This window comes from Mus caroli, chromosome 17 (genome assembly GCF_900094665.2).
Source record: "Mus caroli chromosome 17, CAROLI_EIJ_v1.1, whole genome shotgun sequence".
Taxonomy (NCBI): Eukaryota; Metazoa; Chordata; class Mammalia; order Rodentia; family Muridae; genus Mus; species Mus caroli.
In genome coordinates this window covers 80,791,264-80,811,562 of record NC_034586.1, presented here as the reverse complement: position 1 = coordinate 80,811,562, position 20,299 = coordinate 80,791,264, and the positions used below count along the sequence as shown (strand labels likewise).

Sequence of the window (20,299 nt, the reverse complement as noted above, 5' to 3'; positions counted from 1 at the left end):
GGGAACCCCAGGGCCAAAAAGGGGGAGTGGGTGGGTAGGGGATTGGAGGGTGGGTATGGGGGACTTTTGGGATAACATTGAAAATGTAAATGAGGAAAATACCTAATAAAAAATAAATTAAAAAAAATATTAGAACAGTTTGCCAAAGTTAGGAGGAGGGCAGGCAGAGCAACTCACTCAGAAGCCAAGAAAAGTCAGACTGAATCAGTCAGCTTGGAAGATTAGATTGTATAGAGGCAAGATAGAAGCTTACAGGCCTAGGCCTCAGGATACTTAGAACAGAGGAGACACTGGGCTCAACTCAAGCTGCATTTACACAGCTTGGGTACGGCTCTCATCTCATCAGTTCATCTGAGGAAATGAAAGGGACATTTACATGACTGCATCAGATTTACTTCTAAATTGGACTACAGAGGGGTTAGAATAAAGAATTGACAATTTATATGCATATATATACATATAGTGTATGAATGTATGTGTGTGTATGTATATGTGTGCATGTGTGTGTATGTATGTATGTGTGTATATGTGTGCATGTGTGTGTGTATGTATGTCTGTGTATGTGTGCATGTGTGTGTATGTATGTGTGTGTATGTGTACATGTGTGTGTGTATGTGGATATGTGTGCATGTGTATGTATGTATGTGTGTATATGTGTGCATGTGTGTGTGTGTATGTGGGTATGTGTGCATGTGTGTGTGTGTATGTGTGTGTATGTGTACATGTATGTATGTATGTGGGTATGTGTGCATGTGTGTGTGTATGTATGTGTGTGTATGTGTACATGTGTGTGTGTATGTGGATATGTGTGCATGTGTATGTATGTATGTGTGTATATGTGTGTGTGTATGTGGATATGTGTGCATGTGCGTGTATGTATGTGTGTGTATGTGTACATGTGTGTATGTATGTGGGTATGTGTGCATGTGTGTGTATGTCTGTATATGTGTGCATGTGTGTGTGTATGTATGTGTGTGTATGTGTACATGTGTGTATGTATGTGGGTATGTGTGCATGTGTGTGTGTATGTATGTATATGTGTGCATGTGTGTGTGTGTGCATATGTCTGTGTGCACATGAGTGAGGGGCAGAGGACAACTTGTGAGAGCCAGTTCTGTCCTTCCACCACATAAGCTCTGGGAACTGAAGCTGGGTCATCAATCTTGCACAGAAGCTGTCTTTCCTATGGATCCATCTCCCCAGCCCAGGAATGGCAATCTTTAAAGGAAATAGAAAGGGTGCATAGAACGAGAGCTCAGTAGGCTTGTAGTGTGGAACCTAACAGGAGATGGAGAGCTAGCAGGCCATGGGTGTGACAGAGCTGGAGGTTGGACAGCGGGCATAAGGCAGTGTTTATGAGAGAAGAGAGTTCAAACCATGATTCTGCCTGAGAGGAAATGTCAAAGATCAAGCTCGATATCGATTTGATAATTTTTGCCTAAGGAAAGGCTTAGGCACACCTTATATTTTCTGTTGTGTAACTTAATTCAGAAATCTAAACTGAACCACAGAACAATTAAAATGCTCCCCAAATAGATTCAGTGTTACAACCTAGCGTAGTCTTCAATGGAGACTCTGGCAGTTGGAGAAAATATCAAGAAAATGAAGTAAGATTTACAAGCCAGAGGATAGAAGGTTTAGACTCTTACGTTCTTTTCTTACTCCTACACCACATTACAGTTCTACCACAATTGTGCAACATTTTAAGTAGATTCTTTCAGACTTGTGTGCACTGTTCATTTTGTGTCCCTTTATCGTCTCCAATACAGGTGCCATACAAGTTCCTTCTCACCCAATGAAAGGGTCTAATAAGAGGGCATAGATGCTTTCTGAAAAGAGCAACCAGACAAAATGCTGCCCCAAAAAACTGGATCACAGAAAGAAAGACAATAGTAGTATATAATAAGTCTATGTAACATGAGAGTTGTAGTAAGCCCAGTTTAAAAGCCACTTGACAAATAATGGTCACCACATATGTAGAAATGTATTAAGAAAATTGAAATTTAGAACTAAGTACAAATCTTACAGGGAAAAGCAGTTAAATATGCACAATTAGAGCTGTGGAGATGGCTGACCAGTAAAACTCCTAGCTCTGGAGTTCAAATCCCCAGTGCCCATGGAAGTTCTGGCAGAGTGGGAAAGCCCGCCTCTATGCCCAGTGCTCAGGAGGCAGAGACCAAGGGCCCCAGAGCAATGTGCTCAGCCATACCAGATAACTCGGCAAGCTCCAGTTCCAGCGAGAGATCAGGTATCAGGACATAAGTGAGAAGTGCTGGAAGAAAACAGCTCGTGTCAACGTCTGGTCTCCATATGCACGTGCACATAGCATACCTGCACATGCATATGAACACACATGCACTAGCAAGCAAACCACACGCACACACATACACACACACACACAAACCAAGAATGACAGATGGCCACATAGTTAAACATAAATAAAACACTGGCCAAAAGTTAGCTAGATTTAAACTGGAAAAGAGAATCTTTACCACAAAAAGAAAGAATGTTGTCATGTAAGTATGTATGAAGATAAAATTTGTAAAATGTATACTTAAAAATCCACTAAGTAAAGAACAGTTGTTGAAATATATCATGAAAAAAAATAGAAAATTAGAACAAAGTGTAGGTCTTCAGAAAAAAGATTATACAATTTTTAAAATAAAATTAAGAAAAATGCTAATATCTACTCTAGATCTTTGATTTTTTTTAAAGAATCTGAGAAAGTGGTGATTTGTACTTTTATTTTAAAATGGTCATGTGATAAAGCAAACTTATAGCTTCATATGCACAGAACTTAGCATACACTAATTGGTTAAATTTTATTATCTAAATAATATGCAAATCCATTCTGCTTGTAGCTTTTCTTCCTCAATACCGAGACCTGGATTCATGGCTGACTGGGTGCTAAGTGAGTGTTCTGCCATTAATAGCTTTGATACGATACAATCTTGTAAAAAGTAAGCATTTACTACAGTAATCCAGGAAGAAGGAATCTCATTTATTGAACTGTTAAAGCAAAACCTTGGAATACTGCTAAGCATGAAATTGCAGAAGAACAGAAAGATGCTTGTCAAAGCTGTGATAGCTCTGCCCTCGATGTATTTTAAATAAGATCTAAGGTCAATCAATGGAACTGTTTAAAGACGAGATGAACTTGAAGGGCACCACAACACTTGACTTCAAACTTAAAATGCAGCCTGAGATAGAAGAACTTCAGTCGATCCTGCACTCACTGAAAAAAGAAAGAAGCACGCCTTTTATCCTAGCGCTCAGGAGGCAGAGGCAGGCGGATCTCTGTAAGTCTGAGGACAGCATGGTCTACAGAGTAAGTTCCAGGGATACATAGAGAAGCCCCGTCTCAAAAAACAAAAAAAAAACAAAAACAAAAACAAAACAAAATGAAATGAAAGAAAGAAGAAAGAGAAGTTAGTAGAAACAAACTGAAAAGCCATGGAGGTGGGACATGGAGGTGAGTCTCCTGGATCTCTGCCCCGTGGCTTCTGCGTTAGGGAGCAGTGTTGCGGGCCACTGTCCCCGTTTCTATATTTAAATATTTTCATCAAGTGATCCTTATCTGTATTTACTTTTTTCAAGCTATTTAAAATGGAAAGTGAAATTCCACAAGTCTAGCATAGATAATAAAGATGTCCATGAATCAATCTCAAGTGTTATTCCCGTACATAATACAAAGCTTTTTATATTCAATTCAGCCCAAGGTGTAGAGCCAATGACATGAATGAAAAGCAGAAAGACCAATCCTGGGGAAGAGCATTAACTACCCCGAGGTGTCACAGGACAGACTACCCAGGGCTACAGCCACCCTGCCTCACCCCGAGGTGTCACAGGACAGACTAGCCAGGGCTACAGCCACCCTGCCTCACCCNGAGGTGTCACAGGACAGACTACCCAGGGCTACAGCCACCCTGCCTCACCCAGAGGTGTCACAGGACAAACTACCCAGGGCTATGGCCACCCCACCTACCCTCCCACAACAGAGACATCAGGACCACATCTCAGGGCCTTGTGTGCGCTTAAAGACATGGGTAACATTGGAAAAATTTCATCATGTTCTGTCCTGTCAGAGGACAAGGACCAAAGAACAGAAGTCCTCATTTTATTGCCAGGACAAGGGATGATGTGTGCTCACTACAACCCCACAGTAAGTGTTCCACCATTACAACACAATTATACAGGCACGCTTGCAGTTTCTCAGTTCTGGTTTTCCGTGTGCCCTTCACACCACAGAGCAGTTATGAGGGGGACTACACCAGAACTTGAGCTTGGCCACATTAAAGCTTCAATTAATTTTAAATGATCAAGCAACTGCACTGTCGGGAGACAAGAAACCATAGGTCTTTCAGATGATCCTACAAAGTAGCAGGCAGAAGGAGGCCACTCCCAGGGGTCAGTGTATGCACCAGGAAAAACAGTTAAGAAAAGAATTTCACATAAACGGCTGCCGACGGCTCCGAAGACAGTCCTTGTTAGCATAATTACTCAAATAGTATTTACAAATGTGTGATATTGGCCTATTCCAGAGGATAAAAGACTGATAGACATATTATATTTTCTTAGAGACATCAGAGAATTCAACTTGAGAGAGAGAGAGAGAGAGAGAGAGAGAGAGAGAGAGAGAGAGAGAGATTGAACATTGGTCATTAAACTTAGCACCACAACTGATCTTAAGGCGAGAGGTCTCTTAAAATGAAGGAGATTTTGCAGATGCGTGTGGTTAACCTGTATTTTTGCTACCACAAGCAGCACTGCCTTCAATACGCCAGCACAAACAAAAGGCGTGTGATTATGTATTTGAAGTAAATTCCCTACACATTCCCCACCACCACGTTGAATTCAAGACTCGAAAACATTCGGGATAATTTGGTTATTTCCAACTATCAAAAGAGACCAATCTCATATGGGAATATTGGCCAATAATTAAGGAGATATCAGTTGCCTTAGCAACAGATTCCTTCCCAAATAAGCACTGTTTTCATTCAGCTGCCTTTAGCCAAAAGGGGAATTAAATCACTGAAATCAACAATTCCTTTGTTTAGCAAACACAGCAGCTTTCCAGGTCTCAAGAAAACAGAGCCCTCACAGTTGGTCCAGCACTGCCCAAGGTAGCAGTTTGGTTGAATACGCCAACCTCTTGAATTACAGGATTTCATCATCAAAATCACTGCTAACAGAATGGCTAGCCTTTGCCAAAGAAATCTAACAAAAGACAGAACATCTCCTGAGTGCTGCTAATGGCTCTCTTTAGCTATATAGATCTTAGCCGTACAGGGAACACATATGGATACATGTGTAGATGTTATTGTTCTGGATGCCTGACTTAGTGAAGGACTAACTAACTAACTAATCTATCCAGTTAACCAATGGTTAGCTGCTTTTTCTCATGTTTTACTATACAAAATTAACCTTACATGACACAATGTTTAAAATACCTCCCATGGGTGATCACTAAAACTGAGACATAAATAACTGTTTCTGGGTGTGGTGGTGCACGCCTTTAATCCCAGCACTCAGGAGGCAGAGGAAGGTGGATTTCTGAGTTCGAGGCCAGCCTGGTCTACAAAGTGAGTTCCAGGACAGCCAGGGCTANACAGAGAAACCCTGTCTCGAAAAACCAAAATAAATAAATAAATAAATAAATAAAATTAAGTAACTGTTTCTAACCATGAGCACCAGCTGGTCCTCTCTGCACACTGAGGTCCTGTCGCTCTGTTGGAGCAGTCTATAAGGACGGAACTCTGCTCCTTCCCCATAAGTAATAGCAGCTCATAATAGAAGCTCCCTGTGCTATCTCAATGGACACATACCTGAATTGTGATAGGCTTCTGAGAAACTTTTTTTTTCTTTAAAAAGTCAAGCATAAAATTCTTGTCACAAGACACTCACTACTTAACCATATTCTATGACCACCAACATCTTTACTTCCGCACAGTAAAGACTGACCCAGCCTTTCAAGTTTACTCTACCAGACATTCCACTCTGTCACCCTACACCTTTCCCACCCAGCATCGCACTTAGCAGCTAACCTGGGCTCTCGAGTTCCTTCCAGCACGAAGTCCATCCATCCGTTCCCTGTAGACATGCATCTGACGGTTGGTCTACACCCTCAGATCCAAACCCAATGCCCACAGCCTACTTCCCCATCCTCTGGGCAGTTTATCGTCTTTCACATCTTCCCTCCCTGCTTTCTCAATTTGTTTTCGTACACAGAAATAATACATGGTCCTCAAAATAAATACAACACTTCCAAGTAAAATGGAGCTGTACAAAATAAATAAAATAAGGGCATGCCATATAGTCAGAGACCCATTCCTCAAAAGCACTACTGATAAACTGATATGCAATTTCCATGGTTTATCTTCTTTGTATCTATAATGACTTTTTTTTTCCATGAGTGGGACTTTAAAAAAAATTCATCTGTTTGTCCCTCTATGCATCTTTGTCATGTTTATAAGAAGAAAAAAATTATTTTTAAAAGTAAAAATGGCAGAGATATGATGGTGTAGACTTGTAACCTCAGTGCACAAGGGAGCAGAGGCAGAAGCGACAGACCATCCTCTACCACAAGGTTAGTTTAAGGCCAACCTCGAATAAATAAATGTATGAATGAAGAGTAAAACTTACAGAGCAAGCTCATCCCACCAGCCCAAGTTTTCCTTTTGTTGCTGTGATAAAACATTTATCAAGACCAACTTGAGGGGCAGAAAGGGCTTATTTGGCTTACAGGGTGCAGTCCATCATCAAAGGAAGTCCAGGCAACTTAAGAATACCATGGAGGAATGCTGCTTACTAGCTTGCTCTCTATGGCTTGCTCAGCTTCCTTTCTTACACAGCCCAGAACCACTTGCCTGGGGATAGCGCTGCCCACAGTGGGCTGGACCCTCCCACATTGATCATTCTCCAAGAAAATAACATCACAACCATGTTCACAAGCCAATCTAAAGGAGACCATTCCTCAAGTGAGGTTCCCTCTTCCCAGTGACGCTAGCTTGTGTCAAGTTGACAAAAACCAGCTGCATGCATACATTGAGCAATCCACATCCACTTCCACTGCTTAGTCTAAGCACTGTGTTCTGCTATTGCTAACTCTTACATCAGTTCCCTTTTGCTTATGAGAAATAACCACATTCTAGTGTTATGTTAATCTTTCCGATATGGAAAGCCAAAGTGTTTTTGTTTGTTTGTTTGTTTTGAGATAGGGTTTCTCTGTGTAGCCCTGGCTGTCCTGGAACTCACCCTGTAGACCAGGCTGGCCTCGAACTCAGAAATCCGCCTGCCTCTGCCTCCCAAGTGCTGGGATTAAAGGTGTTTGCCACCACGACCAGCCCACCAAAGTGTTTTCAATGAAGCATTCCCAGTATCAGTTGGAGTGAGGAAATCAGCTAACAAAATTTAAAGCTGCCATAGTAAGACATGTACAAAATCAATATTTCAATTTCTCTTAGGTTCCTTAAAACTATATTTGGCTTTAATTTATATTTTGTCTCATTTTTTTTCAGCAAGGCAACTGATGATAACAAATATGAATACACTAAGTGAGGAGATTTCCCCCTTTCCTATACCCAAAAGAGGCTAAAGTCTCCGTCTGCAGATAATTTCAGCCAAAGGCTAACACTTCTAAGTCCACTAATAATGTGTGCTAACAAATAACAGTGCCAGGCCTGTCCTGGATGGAAGCAGGCAGCAGAGCCAAGCATTTTACGCTAGCACAGGTTACTATCATTTATGCAAATGTCATTTCCCAAGCCCCAAACTGCAATTCCATTCAAATGTATTTATGAAGAATTCAAAGTCATTTCCCTTAGGTATGAAGAAGACCACCAGTTCTTAGCGCTTCCCAGAAGGCTTGCTTATCTCATGCACAGAACTGAGAAGGGTGACTATTCATCTCAGCAATAGCTAATCTTTACTGAGAGCCTGCAGGGCCTGTGGCAGAAGTCGGGAAGAAGGGTGGTGCCAGCAGCTGCTCCGGTCCAAACTGGAAGACTGCTGTTCCTCTATAAAATATACATGAAACCCAGCCAACGTTTTGTTCAGAGCCACACTTGCTCGCACATAAACCAAGTTGGGGAGCTGTGCTTCTCTGAGCCAGTGGGGAGCGTTTACCTCTCACCTTACCCACTAGACTACAGCTGTTCTTCTCTGCAAGTATCGACAATGCCGCACGACGGTATCTGAAAACTATGGCTGCTGAACGTGCTGTATTGTTACAGGACAGTAAGGGATCAATTCGCTTTAAAAGCCTCGATTTAGTCTACAGGAAAAGTGTAATAATGCTGGTTAAATTAATAGTTAAATCTTTAGCTCAGTCGATAGAGGGGACAGCATAAAATTGTACTGAGGACTCTAGCAACAGAAATCTGGAAAACCTCAAATGTTTTGGCATTAAAAACAATTAGAGCGCAGTGATGGTCCCAAGTGGTCACAGTCGTCCTCTGAACGCAGGCGCAGAAAAGTTGGCTGAATTTAAAGCGCGGAGGAATTTTCAGTTGTTGACTTTGAGGGACAAGACATTAGACTTCTCAAGAAAAGAGATCTGCCTAAGACAGGCAAGTGTAAGAAACTACCTTCCTCAGTGATGAAAGGAAACCGGACCCACTCAATGGCAGCCAGTGACAGAGAGTAAAATGTCCATAGGTGCTATCCAGTGGTGGCTTTCTTGTGACATCACAATCAATGGGGGGGGGGGGCAATAACAAACACACACACTCCTGCTTGAAGAACACTGCCACAGCTGAAAGAAAGGAAACTGGCCAGACATTTCAGCCTAGCTCCAAGACTCTCTTGTTTGTGTAACTGGTCAATAATTAAGAGCGAGTTGGAACTGTTCCTGACTGGATTCTTTGTACACTGGCTAAGGGTAATACTAAAATTAACACAAAGCTTTTACAAATGTAAAGCAGACTCAAGTTATTTAAATGAAGTGACAATATATTAATATAGTTTGCAACTTTTTACACATTCTAAGACAGTGTTTCTTTTAAAACGTTGTATACACATACTTTTATAATCAGTCTTTCAAATTAATAAATATCAGTTTGTACGTGTGCATGTGTGTGTGCGTGTGCGTGTGTGTGACGTTGTGGCATGTGTATTAAAGTCATAGAAAAACCCAAAGGGCTTGGACCTCTCCTTCTTCCATTTGTGTTTCTGGGACGGAATGCTGGTCTGCCAGGCATAGAGACGGTGGCTTTACCCAGTGATTCATCTCCCCAGCCACACCTCAGCTTTTCCTAAAGAGTACAGAGACCTCGCATGAGTGAGAAGACAGTGATAACGTTTCCAAGGTTAATGTGTGCTTTGAAAGACTGATTATAACAAACCTTTAAAAGTAAAGCAAAATAAACTACCATTAAAAATACAGTGGTATAGCCACTAGTAAAGCATCTGTCATTTGTCAAGGAAAGTTATGAACCAAACTTTTATTGATGGTTGTGAAATTGAACATATAGTTCAATGTGAAAAAAAGATGAAGCATCCACATCATAAACTGCTTTTAATAAGCTGAGTTAGTACTTCCACATGCATCCAGCCTAGCATCCTGAGCTGAGACACACCCCCTGGAGTGGCTCCAATGTCACATCTACACTGAAACTTTGTGGTTACAGAAAAGCTGGGCCTCAGATAGTATGTAAACAGCTCTCCCAAGATCACACAGCTAATTAGAGACAAAACAGGTACAGTATCTATGTCTGCTACGGCCTTAATCCTCAGAATGGTCAACCAAAAAAGAACTGCCCCTAGTCCCCAAAGAACAAAAACAGCACATTCCATTGCTCTGAAATTCAAAACAATTCATCAATTTGAATTGCATCTTAAACGCTGGAAAGCTTCCAGTTTTCTGTCCCAGTCTTTAACATTATTAACGATTCACATTCTACATGATCGCTATCCTTTAGTAATACATAATTTAACATTTTGAATGGAGGGTGGGGTGGACAGGGTTTGCTGGAGAAATGACTCAACAGCTAAGAGCACTAACTTCTACTCCAGTCCACACATGGAACAACTTCTTCTGTTCTCTTGGGTACTTCACAAACAAGGGTCACATAAACACAGACAAGACACTCAAACACACAAAAATGAAAATCTTAGAGTAAAAAAATATTGAACCTTGGGCCAGTAAAATGATTTGGGAGATAAAGGAACTTGCCATAAAACCTTGGAAGACCGAGTTTGGTTCCCAGAACCTACATAAGAGTGAAGAAAGAGAAATAACACTGCAAAGTTGTCCTCTTCGTCCTCTGATCTCCACATGTCTATGCAAATATATCAATGTGCGAGAGCACATGTGCACACACATACAAACACACACACTAATAATATGTCTTTAATTTGGACCAAATCCTAGAGACTGGGAATATTTAAATTTTTATATAAAAGAGAAAAGAAAAAAGTAAAATGTTTTTCTCAACTCTCTCTCTCTCTCATTCTCTCTCTTTCTCTCCCTCTCTCTGACAGCTATGCATAAAAGAAATATTTTAAAATACTCCTCACAGAGTTTCAGGCAGACACAATTCAAAGGACAATACTAAATGCAAGTCACCAGGACTTGGCACTTCCATGACCTAAGCCTGCGGTGCACTGTACCTCCTCGCCTCTCCTCATGCCTCCTGACATCCAGGAGGAAACCCTAAGGGAGTTGTTTTGAGTGAGGGTTTCTGTGTGTCTCTTTGAATAGGAATACAAAGTGACAGAAAAATAACTCAAAATTGCTATAAAATGAATGGTATTTCCAAATGCGCAAGCAAACAACATGCACTTTAATGTAACACATTTCTTCTTATTTGGCAGTAAGTTAAAACATATGTTGTTTGAAGTTTATATAAAATGGATGAAAAGGTGTTATTTGTGTTAAAAATGAAACCAAATTACTAAGTGGTTTAAAATCCATGGCTTTTATTATCCAAATGTAGCCAGTTAAAAGTAATGTCACTTGAAGAGTAAAAAAAAAAAAAAAAAAAAACGAATCAGGGTTAACAGTTACTGGCTTGCTTGGTTTTGGCTGTTGTTGGTTTTTTTGTTTTGTTTTGTTTTTATGAAGGCAATAAACAAAGTGAAAACCTTCAAAAATATGCACTTAGTCATTACAATTTCACAATTTTCTTTAATACAAGACCAAAAAACAAACAGCAAAGAAATTTAGTTGCCTCTTAAACATCAAGTACATTTCTTTTTTCTCCCTGAAGCCTTTTTTCTTCTGTGAATTAGCAAAGAAAGAGTTGTCAAAAGCTTAGTCACTCTTCAAAAGCATGAAGTCAATGGGAGCAGGTAAATCAAGTGGTCAAAAAAACATTCCCATCAACTCCCCCTGTTTGGGGGAGTGGGGGGGTCACGTGGAGAACAACAGAAGGCAGCCACAGTTATCAATCAAGGCACGCCCCTCCCACCCATCCGCACACTGTGAAACAAAGAGAACAAGACTCCTGCACTGTCAAGATGTTTAGACTCAAAAAAAAAAAAAAAAAAAGAGTTTTCAAATGGTTAGGAAGAGCAGAAGTTGAGAACTAAAACTTCACAGAAGTTTGGAATGGTGTGTCCAAGGTGTTTGTTTCATAGTTCTAAAGAGCCTGGCGGGGAAGACTTTCTACTAGGAGAATTGTGAACTATTTAGGACTCGAAGCAAAAAATCTCTTTTTTCTGCTGACCACTGCTTACAAGGGTGAAACTACAAAGTTGTCTCTGATCTTCGTGTGGCCATGCATACACATCACACATATACGTACATACATAGAATACTTTTTAAGAAATTGGACCAAATCCTAGAGAATTGACCGGTATGTCTTAGTTTTTATATAAAAAGATGAAAGAAAAGAAAAAAGGCATAAAAGCAGAATTGCAACGTTCTTTTAATATTTTGAATGTTTTAATGGTTTTGTTTGTATTTTCTGAGAACTAAGGTTCATTGTAGCCCATGCTGCCTCGGGCTAGTCATCTCTGTAAGATCAATCAGTTAACTCTTAGGAAATAAAATCAACAAATTGTGACAATAGATCCTTAAAGGAATTACTAGTGCCTTGAAGCTAAGCTTCTATCCTAATGCACTCTTTAGGGTACTGGGCCCTACTGTGCCCAGTACTGAGTATTAAATATATCTTTCATGGATTGCATCCCTATTACTGGTGCAGAGAATAGACAGACCCACGTCATCAGAGACAGAGGTCCAGAAGAGAAGTCACCAGGGTAATAAAGAGGATGCTGGCCGAACGTGCTCTAGGATGCATGCCACCTTAGTTACGCCACTATCACAGTTGTTAAACAATTTCTAGAACATACTCGTTATCTAGAAGGGAGGATAGCTTTTAGGAAATCACCCTGGAATGCTTTAGAAGCACTGTAGTCTAATAGTGTCCAAGCTAGAATAATTATCAGCCATCAGGAAACAGGAAAACCAATATAATTTATGTTTATAGAAGTTGATAACAATTTTAAGAGTAGCTAAATTACTAACCATGGGCTGAATTTCATTTTCAAATATGATTTGCCTCTGTTAACTTTGTATTTCTCACATCTGTACCTGCACTGAAATGAAACTTAAATGTTCGGTAAGCAACGTAATTTCATCCTCAAACAGCCGCTCCAAGTTTATGTTCACCCTTCTCTCTCTCCCTCTGCCCTTCAAACCTAAATGAACAATAAATCATATTTAAGATCTAGATGGGGCAGCCACCGAATCCAAAGTAATACAGTAGATTTAAAAAACTCCAGTCAACTAGAATTTGGATTTATGGTAGATCGATAATGTTACCAGAACTCTAACCACTTAATTTAAAAGACAGAGAGAAGGGGGGACAGAGGGAAGGAGGGAAGAATGGGGGAGGGAGGGGGAGGGGAGGGAGAGAGGAGGAGAGAGAGGGAAAAAGAATTTCTAAATCTCATGCTGTAAAGCTCAAGCTTTAGTTAAGATTTAGTGATGATCTAAGAAACGGTTTCTTCTCGAGGTTTCTTTAGACGGCAACTAGCTACTCATTAAATAGTAATAATGAGGTGTAGCCAGGCAGCGCACAGTAGGTAAGGTACTGGGGGAGGAGGGAACAAACTGGTCAGAGCCTTACAGTCACGTGTACAGTCCCAGGAGAAACACTGACGAGGTGGCAATCCTTGTCACCTATCACAGCGCTCTGGGAATTAATAAGTTTATAAACTGCAATTATGCTATTAATAGCTCAATCAAATTGCTTTTTGGACTAAAAGAAATAACGTATTAGACTTTTTCTTCAGAGCTGAATACAGCAGTGGAGGAGTTTCATCCTAGCATGTGGGAGGAAGCAGGGCCTGAGGACGGTGATCCCGAAGCGACCCTAGGCTACAGTAGCCTGGGCTACCGAGAGCAACTGAGTTCTCAGAAGTACAAAATAATAAAAGCATTCAAAATATTTAAAAACTTTTATGACTGAGGGGTTTTTTTGTACCATTTTACTTAGAAAAATATCCTAGAATAAAACGGAAACACTAAAGCTCAAGGAATGGTGGGAGTGGTCTACCCTGGCTGGTGGGAGTGGTCTACCCTGGCTGGTGGGAGTGGTCTACCCTGGCTCGTGGGAGTGGTCTACTCTGGCTGGTGGGAGTGGTCTACTCTGGCTGGTGGGAGTGGTCTACTCTGGCTGGTGGGAGTGGTCTACCCTGGCGAGACAGAGTATCTGGCATTCAGAAGTTGCTAGCACGTGATGATAATTAAAGAATAAATCAGGTCTCGGCTGTACTGGCTTGATTGGTTTCGGATTTACCTGATTCTATAACACACCGTATATGACACAGACTGGCTCACTCTCCATGCCTCCACCAGCTGTTGGAGCGTTCCTGCCGGAATCTCCAAACACTGAGCAGTCCAAATCCTGACTCCATGCGCCAGCAGACTCCTTATGTACCTAGGATGGGTTTTGTTTTGTTTTGTTTTGTTTTGTTTTTTCCTTTCTGCTACTCATTTATGCTTTCTGGCCATTTGCTTCTACGTTTGTCATAAAGAAGACAGGGTTGTGTGCAGCTCAGCTGGTAGACTGCCAGCTTTGCATGGACAAAGCCCCAAGTTCAATCCCTAATATGGCACAAAGCTGAAGTGGGAGTTCGTGCCTGCAATCGCAGTGCGTGAAAGGAAGAGTCAGAAGTTCAAAGTCATCCTTGGTTAAATAGCAAGAAACCCTGTCTGGAAACGAGGAGGAGGAGGAGGAGGAGGAGGAGAAGGAGGAGGAGGAGGAGGAGGGGGGGGGCACCACCACCACCATGACTATGACAACCACGACGTCAGTAAAACTGAATTTGGATTTCACTGAAATGTAGGCTAGAGTTGGGAGAACTGAAGCTAAAATACTGCTCGGCTAGCAAAACAATACAGTCTGAACACAAACTCATGCGCTCAAAACCAGAAGTACTTCATCATGAAGATAAACACTCAGAGCTCTGGTTTCTAGAAAAATCAGTAAGCTATTAATGTTAAAAATTAAAGGAACGGTGTGGGAACAGTCTGAGCAAGAGGACCAGCTGGGGTTTCTGCCTTTTTCCTCGTGTTGTTTGGATGAGTCAGAGCTCACGTTTCTGTGCACTGAAAACAAACTGTAATGCTACAGCCGAACCTCACACGTGGTATTTACCAGCTAACCATGAAACACTGGCCTGTTCTTCGTGGGCGCACAATGAGGCAGAAATCCACCGCTAGCCTTGAAAAGCTTTTGAAACTTCGTTTTTAGTTGGGTTTTTCTTGTTCTTTTCCCAGTAATCCAGTCTGTCTAATATTTTACCTTTTTATCCCGTTCTGTCCCTCAGTTTTCAAAGCATAGAAGCCGCAATTGCAGCTTCTCACCCTGAGTAGTTTCTCACGTTTTCTTTCCCTGTCAGCTTTAATCAGAGTTTTATAACCCACTATTGCATCTCATGAATTCATTTTGGAGGCCTGCCACGATGTCACAGAGTGAAAAGCATTCCATGGATTAATAAATCGGAAAACCTTAAGACTACAGGAAGAACGAGAACCTTCCCCGGGCTGGGAACACAACTCAGTCCGGATGGCCTTGCACCGTGAGCGCCCACGTGACGCGGTGGTGCTCATGGTAGTCCCAGCCCCGGGGAGACAGCAGGTGGATCCCAGGGGCTCACTGTCCAGCCAATCTAGCCTCTTTATGGGGTCTATATCAGTAAGAGACACTTCTCAAAACTCAGAGTGGACGGCTGCTAAGGAGTGACACCCAAGGTTGCCTTCCAGCGTCCACAGGGCATGTAGATCTGCATAACACGCAACTTGGCAAAATTAAATTGTGCGGAGGGGGGACTGGGGCATGCCTGTTGACACCCACTTAAATTTGGAAAAATAAACCGTATTACGTGATTTTTAAAATATTTAAGATGTGCTTAATAAATTTTCTAATTTATATCTTGAGTTAGAAAAATTAGTCTAGATTTCATAGTAACATAAAGATTACACATAAGTTATTAGTAAGATACTCAAATGTTACTGATTAACATACTGGCAATTTACATGCATTATAGCCCTAAAGGCAGACGTGAGACTCGGGGCCTGGGAGAACTGCTACCAATAGGACTGTACGAGAACTATGTCTTATGCTATTCTTCCCTGTGTGTAAAAGACTTCTCTTCAGTTACATACGGAAAAGCTCAATCTTAGGAGATTACATGCTAAGGAGAACTCTAGAAACCCATGGGACTATGAACCAGAAACTAAAGGCAGGAGAACACAGCATAAAGAAAGCACAGAGGCGCGCTGGACTCTGGCCTGATGGCAGATATGAAATACCTCTGTGGGCAGAGAATCCTCTCCCTGAAGATGTGGCATCTGAGCCTTTAGGAGAGGTGACAACTGAGGCCAGAGGAGTGCTGCTGTCCTGGGAAGGGCGAGGTTCCCAGACTAAGGAGCCCTGTGTCTCTGTCTACCCGACAGAAAGCACGGGGTGGGGTGGGGAGATTTGAGGACCTGAACCATCTCACACATTTCATACCAAGACCCAGAATTGTATCCATGATTTGCCTCCACACAGCAGCCAAAAAATGAGAAAAAAAAATGCCTCTGTAGACTCCGGTTGTCTGGGCTGGGCACTGCCGTTTAAAGAGAACAGTTTATATCTGTGGTAGGATAGACATCGTCAGCCCATACCAGTCCAACGTCAAACCTTCGCTTTGTGGAAACAGTTAATTTGACAGAAGGCATACCAATGTAAAATATGACGTTCAAGCCCTCCCTCTCTATTTGATCTTGATTGTCACTGTTGTCCAGATTCAACACTGTAGAATAAGGAAATATCAAAAACTAAAACATTTATAAGCTGTTATCTATAATGACTTTGCTCTAAAGTCCTTTCTTAGTTGCAAATGGCTCAAGAGAAATTTCAAGTAACCACCAAGCCCCATGTGATCAAAAAAGGGAACTAACTCCAGGGTTCTATATGGTGGCCTCGAGACGAATAGACCCTCACTTTGAGAAAAGTGACTTATTCCGCACCCAAGGAGGTCAGGCCTTACGCGCGTCCACTGTAAACTTCATGGCGGCGGCAGATGGCAAGCACCTATGAGAGCCTTACACGCCCCTCGCCCTCATCCCAGGACAAACAAGAATTCACTATTTTACAATGAGTAACTAAACGCAAGTACCTCATGTGTTCTGAACATCTGACTTAGAGACATTTCTCTGTATCCTCACTTCATTCCGCACCAGACACTATACTCGACACTGGAGCTTGAACTGCAGATAAGACAATGTCACTCTATCGAGAGCTTATAGTGACTTAGGGAAGACATCGAGGATCCTCAGGAAAAGTCCTGAGGGCTCGGGGGCGGGGAGTGGGGGGGAGCAGCTGCTTTCTGGAAAAAGTGGCATTCATCATCAGCAAAATCAGTTCAGAGCCCAGCAGCTTTCCGACTCCCTGGCCACACCCTGCCCTGAAGCCCACATAAATATGGAACCCGCACTAGCCCACATAAATAAATAGGGAGCCACCGTCCAGAGACTGCGCGGCCCTGCAGCATCCTGCCAACAATGTCAGGAACTGTGATGCATCTGTAGCTAAGTTGCAAATATTTATCTCATCCACAAAACACCTTCTCCAAATCAGAAGAAGCCCCCGACAACCCCTCCCCACATTCTGACCTGATTTCCACGCACTGTACTGGGAGCGCTCGGTAGCTTGGGGGAGGGGGGGCGGCAGAATTCCTTCCTATAACCTTTCATTTTGAAAACCTTTTTTATATTTCCTTCTTTATTGGTTATATCATAGGCATGGGTGTTTTGATTCTCTCCATTTATCACATGACTGCCGGGTAAGCTCGGGACCCAGGCCTGCTAGAGCTTCAAATCAGGGGAACGTATTTCTTTCTTTTTTCTTTTCTCACCTTCTAGTCTTCCTCCTCCTCCTCCTCCTCCTCTTCATCCTCCTCCTGTCTTGTCTTTACTAACCACTTTTGCTGGAGTACAGCACAGCGGGAGAGTGAAGAGATAAACCACGGCTGAGTGTCCCACCACACAACTGTGACGAGCACGGCTGAAGCCTCCATAAAGTGCTTTCTCTTGGCCCCAGATCTTGCCAACCTTAGAACTTGATATGAATGAAATCAGAAACAATGTATTATTCGGGGCCTGTTCTCTACTCTTCAACAGTACACTGTAAGATTTATCCAGGATCTCTCCTCTCCTCTCTCTCTCTCTCTCTCTCTCTCTCTCTCTCTCTCTCTCTCTCTCTCTCATTGTATTTCACAAATAAACCATAAACCATCATGTGTCTATTCTAGTGCTGCTAGTCATTTGAAGGTTATTTCAGTTATTTCTACTGACCAGATACTAAGAATATTACTATGAACACTCTTGCATATGTCTCTTGCTGTGCGTGCTCACGCACGTGCGCACACACACACACACACACACACACACACACACAAAACTTCCATGGGGCCTCCTACCCCTGGTAATGAAACTTCTAGAGCACACGCACATGAAGCGTTGGCGGATCTCTTTGATCGATTTTCAGAGCTGGCTTTGCTGCTTACGGAAAGGTGCATCTGAGTTGCCGCTGCTGGACCTTTGCGGTGTGGGGTTCGGTCGTTCTAATGTTGGGTATCTATTGGGTTGTGCTGGTGTCTCGTGGTGGCTTTGGTGTGGGGGGGATGTGTTTACAGTCATTTGTACATCCTGAATCTTATTAAGCTGAGTGTGGCCCCACACACCTCCAATCTCGGTACTTCGGAGGCTGAGGCAGGAGGATCACAACTTCAAGACCAACTTAGGCTACACAGCAAGTCCTTGCCTCAAAAAGAAAATAAACATAAAAACAAAACAAACAAACAAAAAGGCAGTGCCTTGTAAATCCCTCTCAGCTCCATGGCTCTACAGTGAGACCTGCATCACAAAACAAGTCTCCAAATACATCCAGTCTATTCGGGGGAACCCATACTGTTTTTAAGAGTCTCTAACTGGCTTAATCCCTGCAGCTCTACAATAAACCTTAATATTGGTATTGCTTAGTTATATCTGTATATGTCTTAGTTATATCTGTATATATGGAACTATATAGTAAATCCTCTAGGTTTCTCTGTGATTGTCTTGACTATTTTTGCTCCTTAACATTTTCATGTAATTATGTAATTATGAGGATCATTAATCAGTCCTTGGACATTTAAAAAACCCTTCAGTGCTATCCATCTCAATCCAGTTCTGCTTTGTTGACCTGCATCCTTTGTCCCCTTTCCGATACCCTCAGATCATGGACCATGGTTCTCCACTTAGAATCATTCATTTCTCAGAGAAGACAACGCACTCAGGATGGGATGTTTCTGAGCCTCACGGTGCTGCGGCAGGAACGACTTCTTGTTCTTAGGAACTTGCCTCACAGCCCTAGAGACTCGGAAAGGAAGGGAACTTCTGTGAATGTGTGTGCAACTAGGGATTAGATCCAAGGCCTCACACTTGCTAAGCATGCACTCTACCGCTGAGCGAAAAGCCCGACCCCACAGAAAGCGTTTTCTAAAACAGCAAGTACCCAGACTTCTGAAATATATTTTGTTGTAATTATGAGTATCATATACTCCCCAAATATCAGAGGATATTAACAAATTCTGTTTATATCATCCTTTAAAATCAACGGGACAGCAGGTAAGATGGCCCAGCAGGTGTCAGGAGGGTGCCACCAAGCCCCATCACCTGAATTTGAACCCTGGGAACCACATGATAGAAGAACAGAAGAGATTCCCACGAATTATCGTCTGGTGACTTACAACTTGATACACATACACACTAAATTAATCATCAATCAAAATTTAATTAAATTCAATAAGACTCATACCATAGCTAAAGTCTCATAGTACAATGTTTTTAAGGGTTGTTCTTTCTTATTAAGCCCTGTATCTTCCATCTTCCTTCCTTTCTTTTTTTTTTTTTTTTGTTTTTTTTTGTTTGTTTGTTTTTGCTACCAAATCAGAACAGAGAAATTTATAATGACATTGACTTGGCTCCTGGTTCTGGAGGCTAAAGAGCCAGAGTCAAGGGACCGTGTCTAGTGAAGGACTTCTTTGCTGGTTTACAACACAGCAGAAGGAACACATGGGGGAGAGAGCAAGTGGCCAAACTGACAACCTACAAGCCTGTCAGAATGGGCATTCACCCATTTGTGAGGTCAGAGCTCTCAGGCTAAGCTCCTCCCATTAGGCCCCACCTCCTGGTACTGGTGAGGTGGGGGGAAGCACAGTCAAACCATAGCACCCAGCTTTCTGTATCATTGCATATAAGTCAGTAGTCACGTGGTCTAACAAGTGTGGTAATGACACCGTTTCCCTTAGACGTTCAGGCAGGTAACAGCTTTCATATAGATTCTTATGTGTGCGAGTCACCAACTTACAACCAAAGTTTACAATTACAGTAATCAATTAGGAGTCAAGAATTAGGTGATCAGGGCTGGAGAGACAGCTCAGTAGTTAAGAACACTGACTGCTCTTCTGAAGGTCCTGAGTTCAAATCCCAGCAACCATATGGTGGCTCACAACCATCCATAATGAGAACTGATGCCCTTTGCTGGGGTGTCTAAAGACAGCTACCATGTACTTAAATAAATAAATCTTTTGGCCGAAGAAAATGGGGCCGGAGAGAGAAGGAAAAGTGTCTAAAGACAGCTACAGTGTACTTGAATATAATAAATAGATAAATATTTTTTTAAAAAAGTTAGGTGTTCAGGATGAACTATGCCATCGAGAATTTATAGTTGCTCATAAACATAGAAAGCAGTGGTGCCAAAGTGTGGACACTGTGCCCCTTCTTGGAATTGGGAACAAAACACCCATGGAAAGAGTTACA

At 42.0% G+C, this 20,299-nt stretch overlaps 1 protein-coding gene across 2 annotated transcripts in view; it reads right to left on the bottom strand.

Moving 5' to 3' along the window:
* Positions 1–20,299, bottom strand: part of Camkmt (calmodulin-lysine N-methyltransferase) — a 365,021-nt gene that overhangs the window by 241,148 nt on the left and 103,574 nt on the right. The window contains exon 4 of one of the 2 annotated variants that reach the window (XM_029471134.1): positions 2,210–2,272. The exons of the other annotated variant lie outside the window; for it this stretch is intronic. Coding sequence (XP_029326994.1) covers positions 2,210–2,272 — 63 coding nt within the window. The remainder of the gene's footprint in view (positions 1–2,209; positions 2,273–20,299) is intronic. 2 annotated transcript variants of the gene reach the window in all.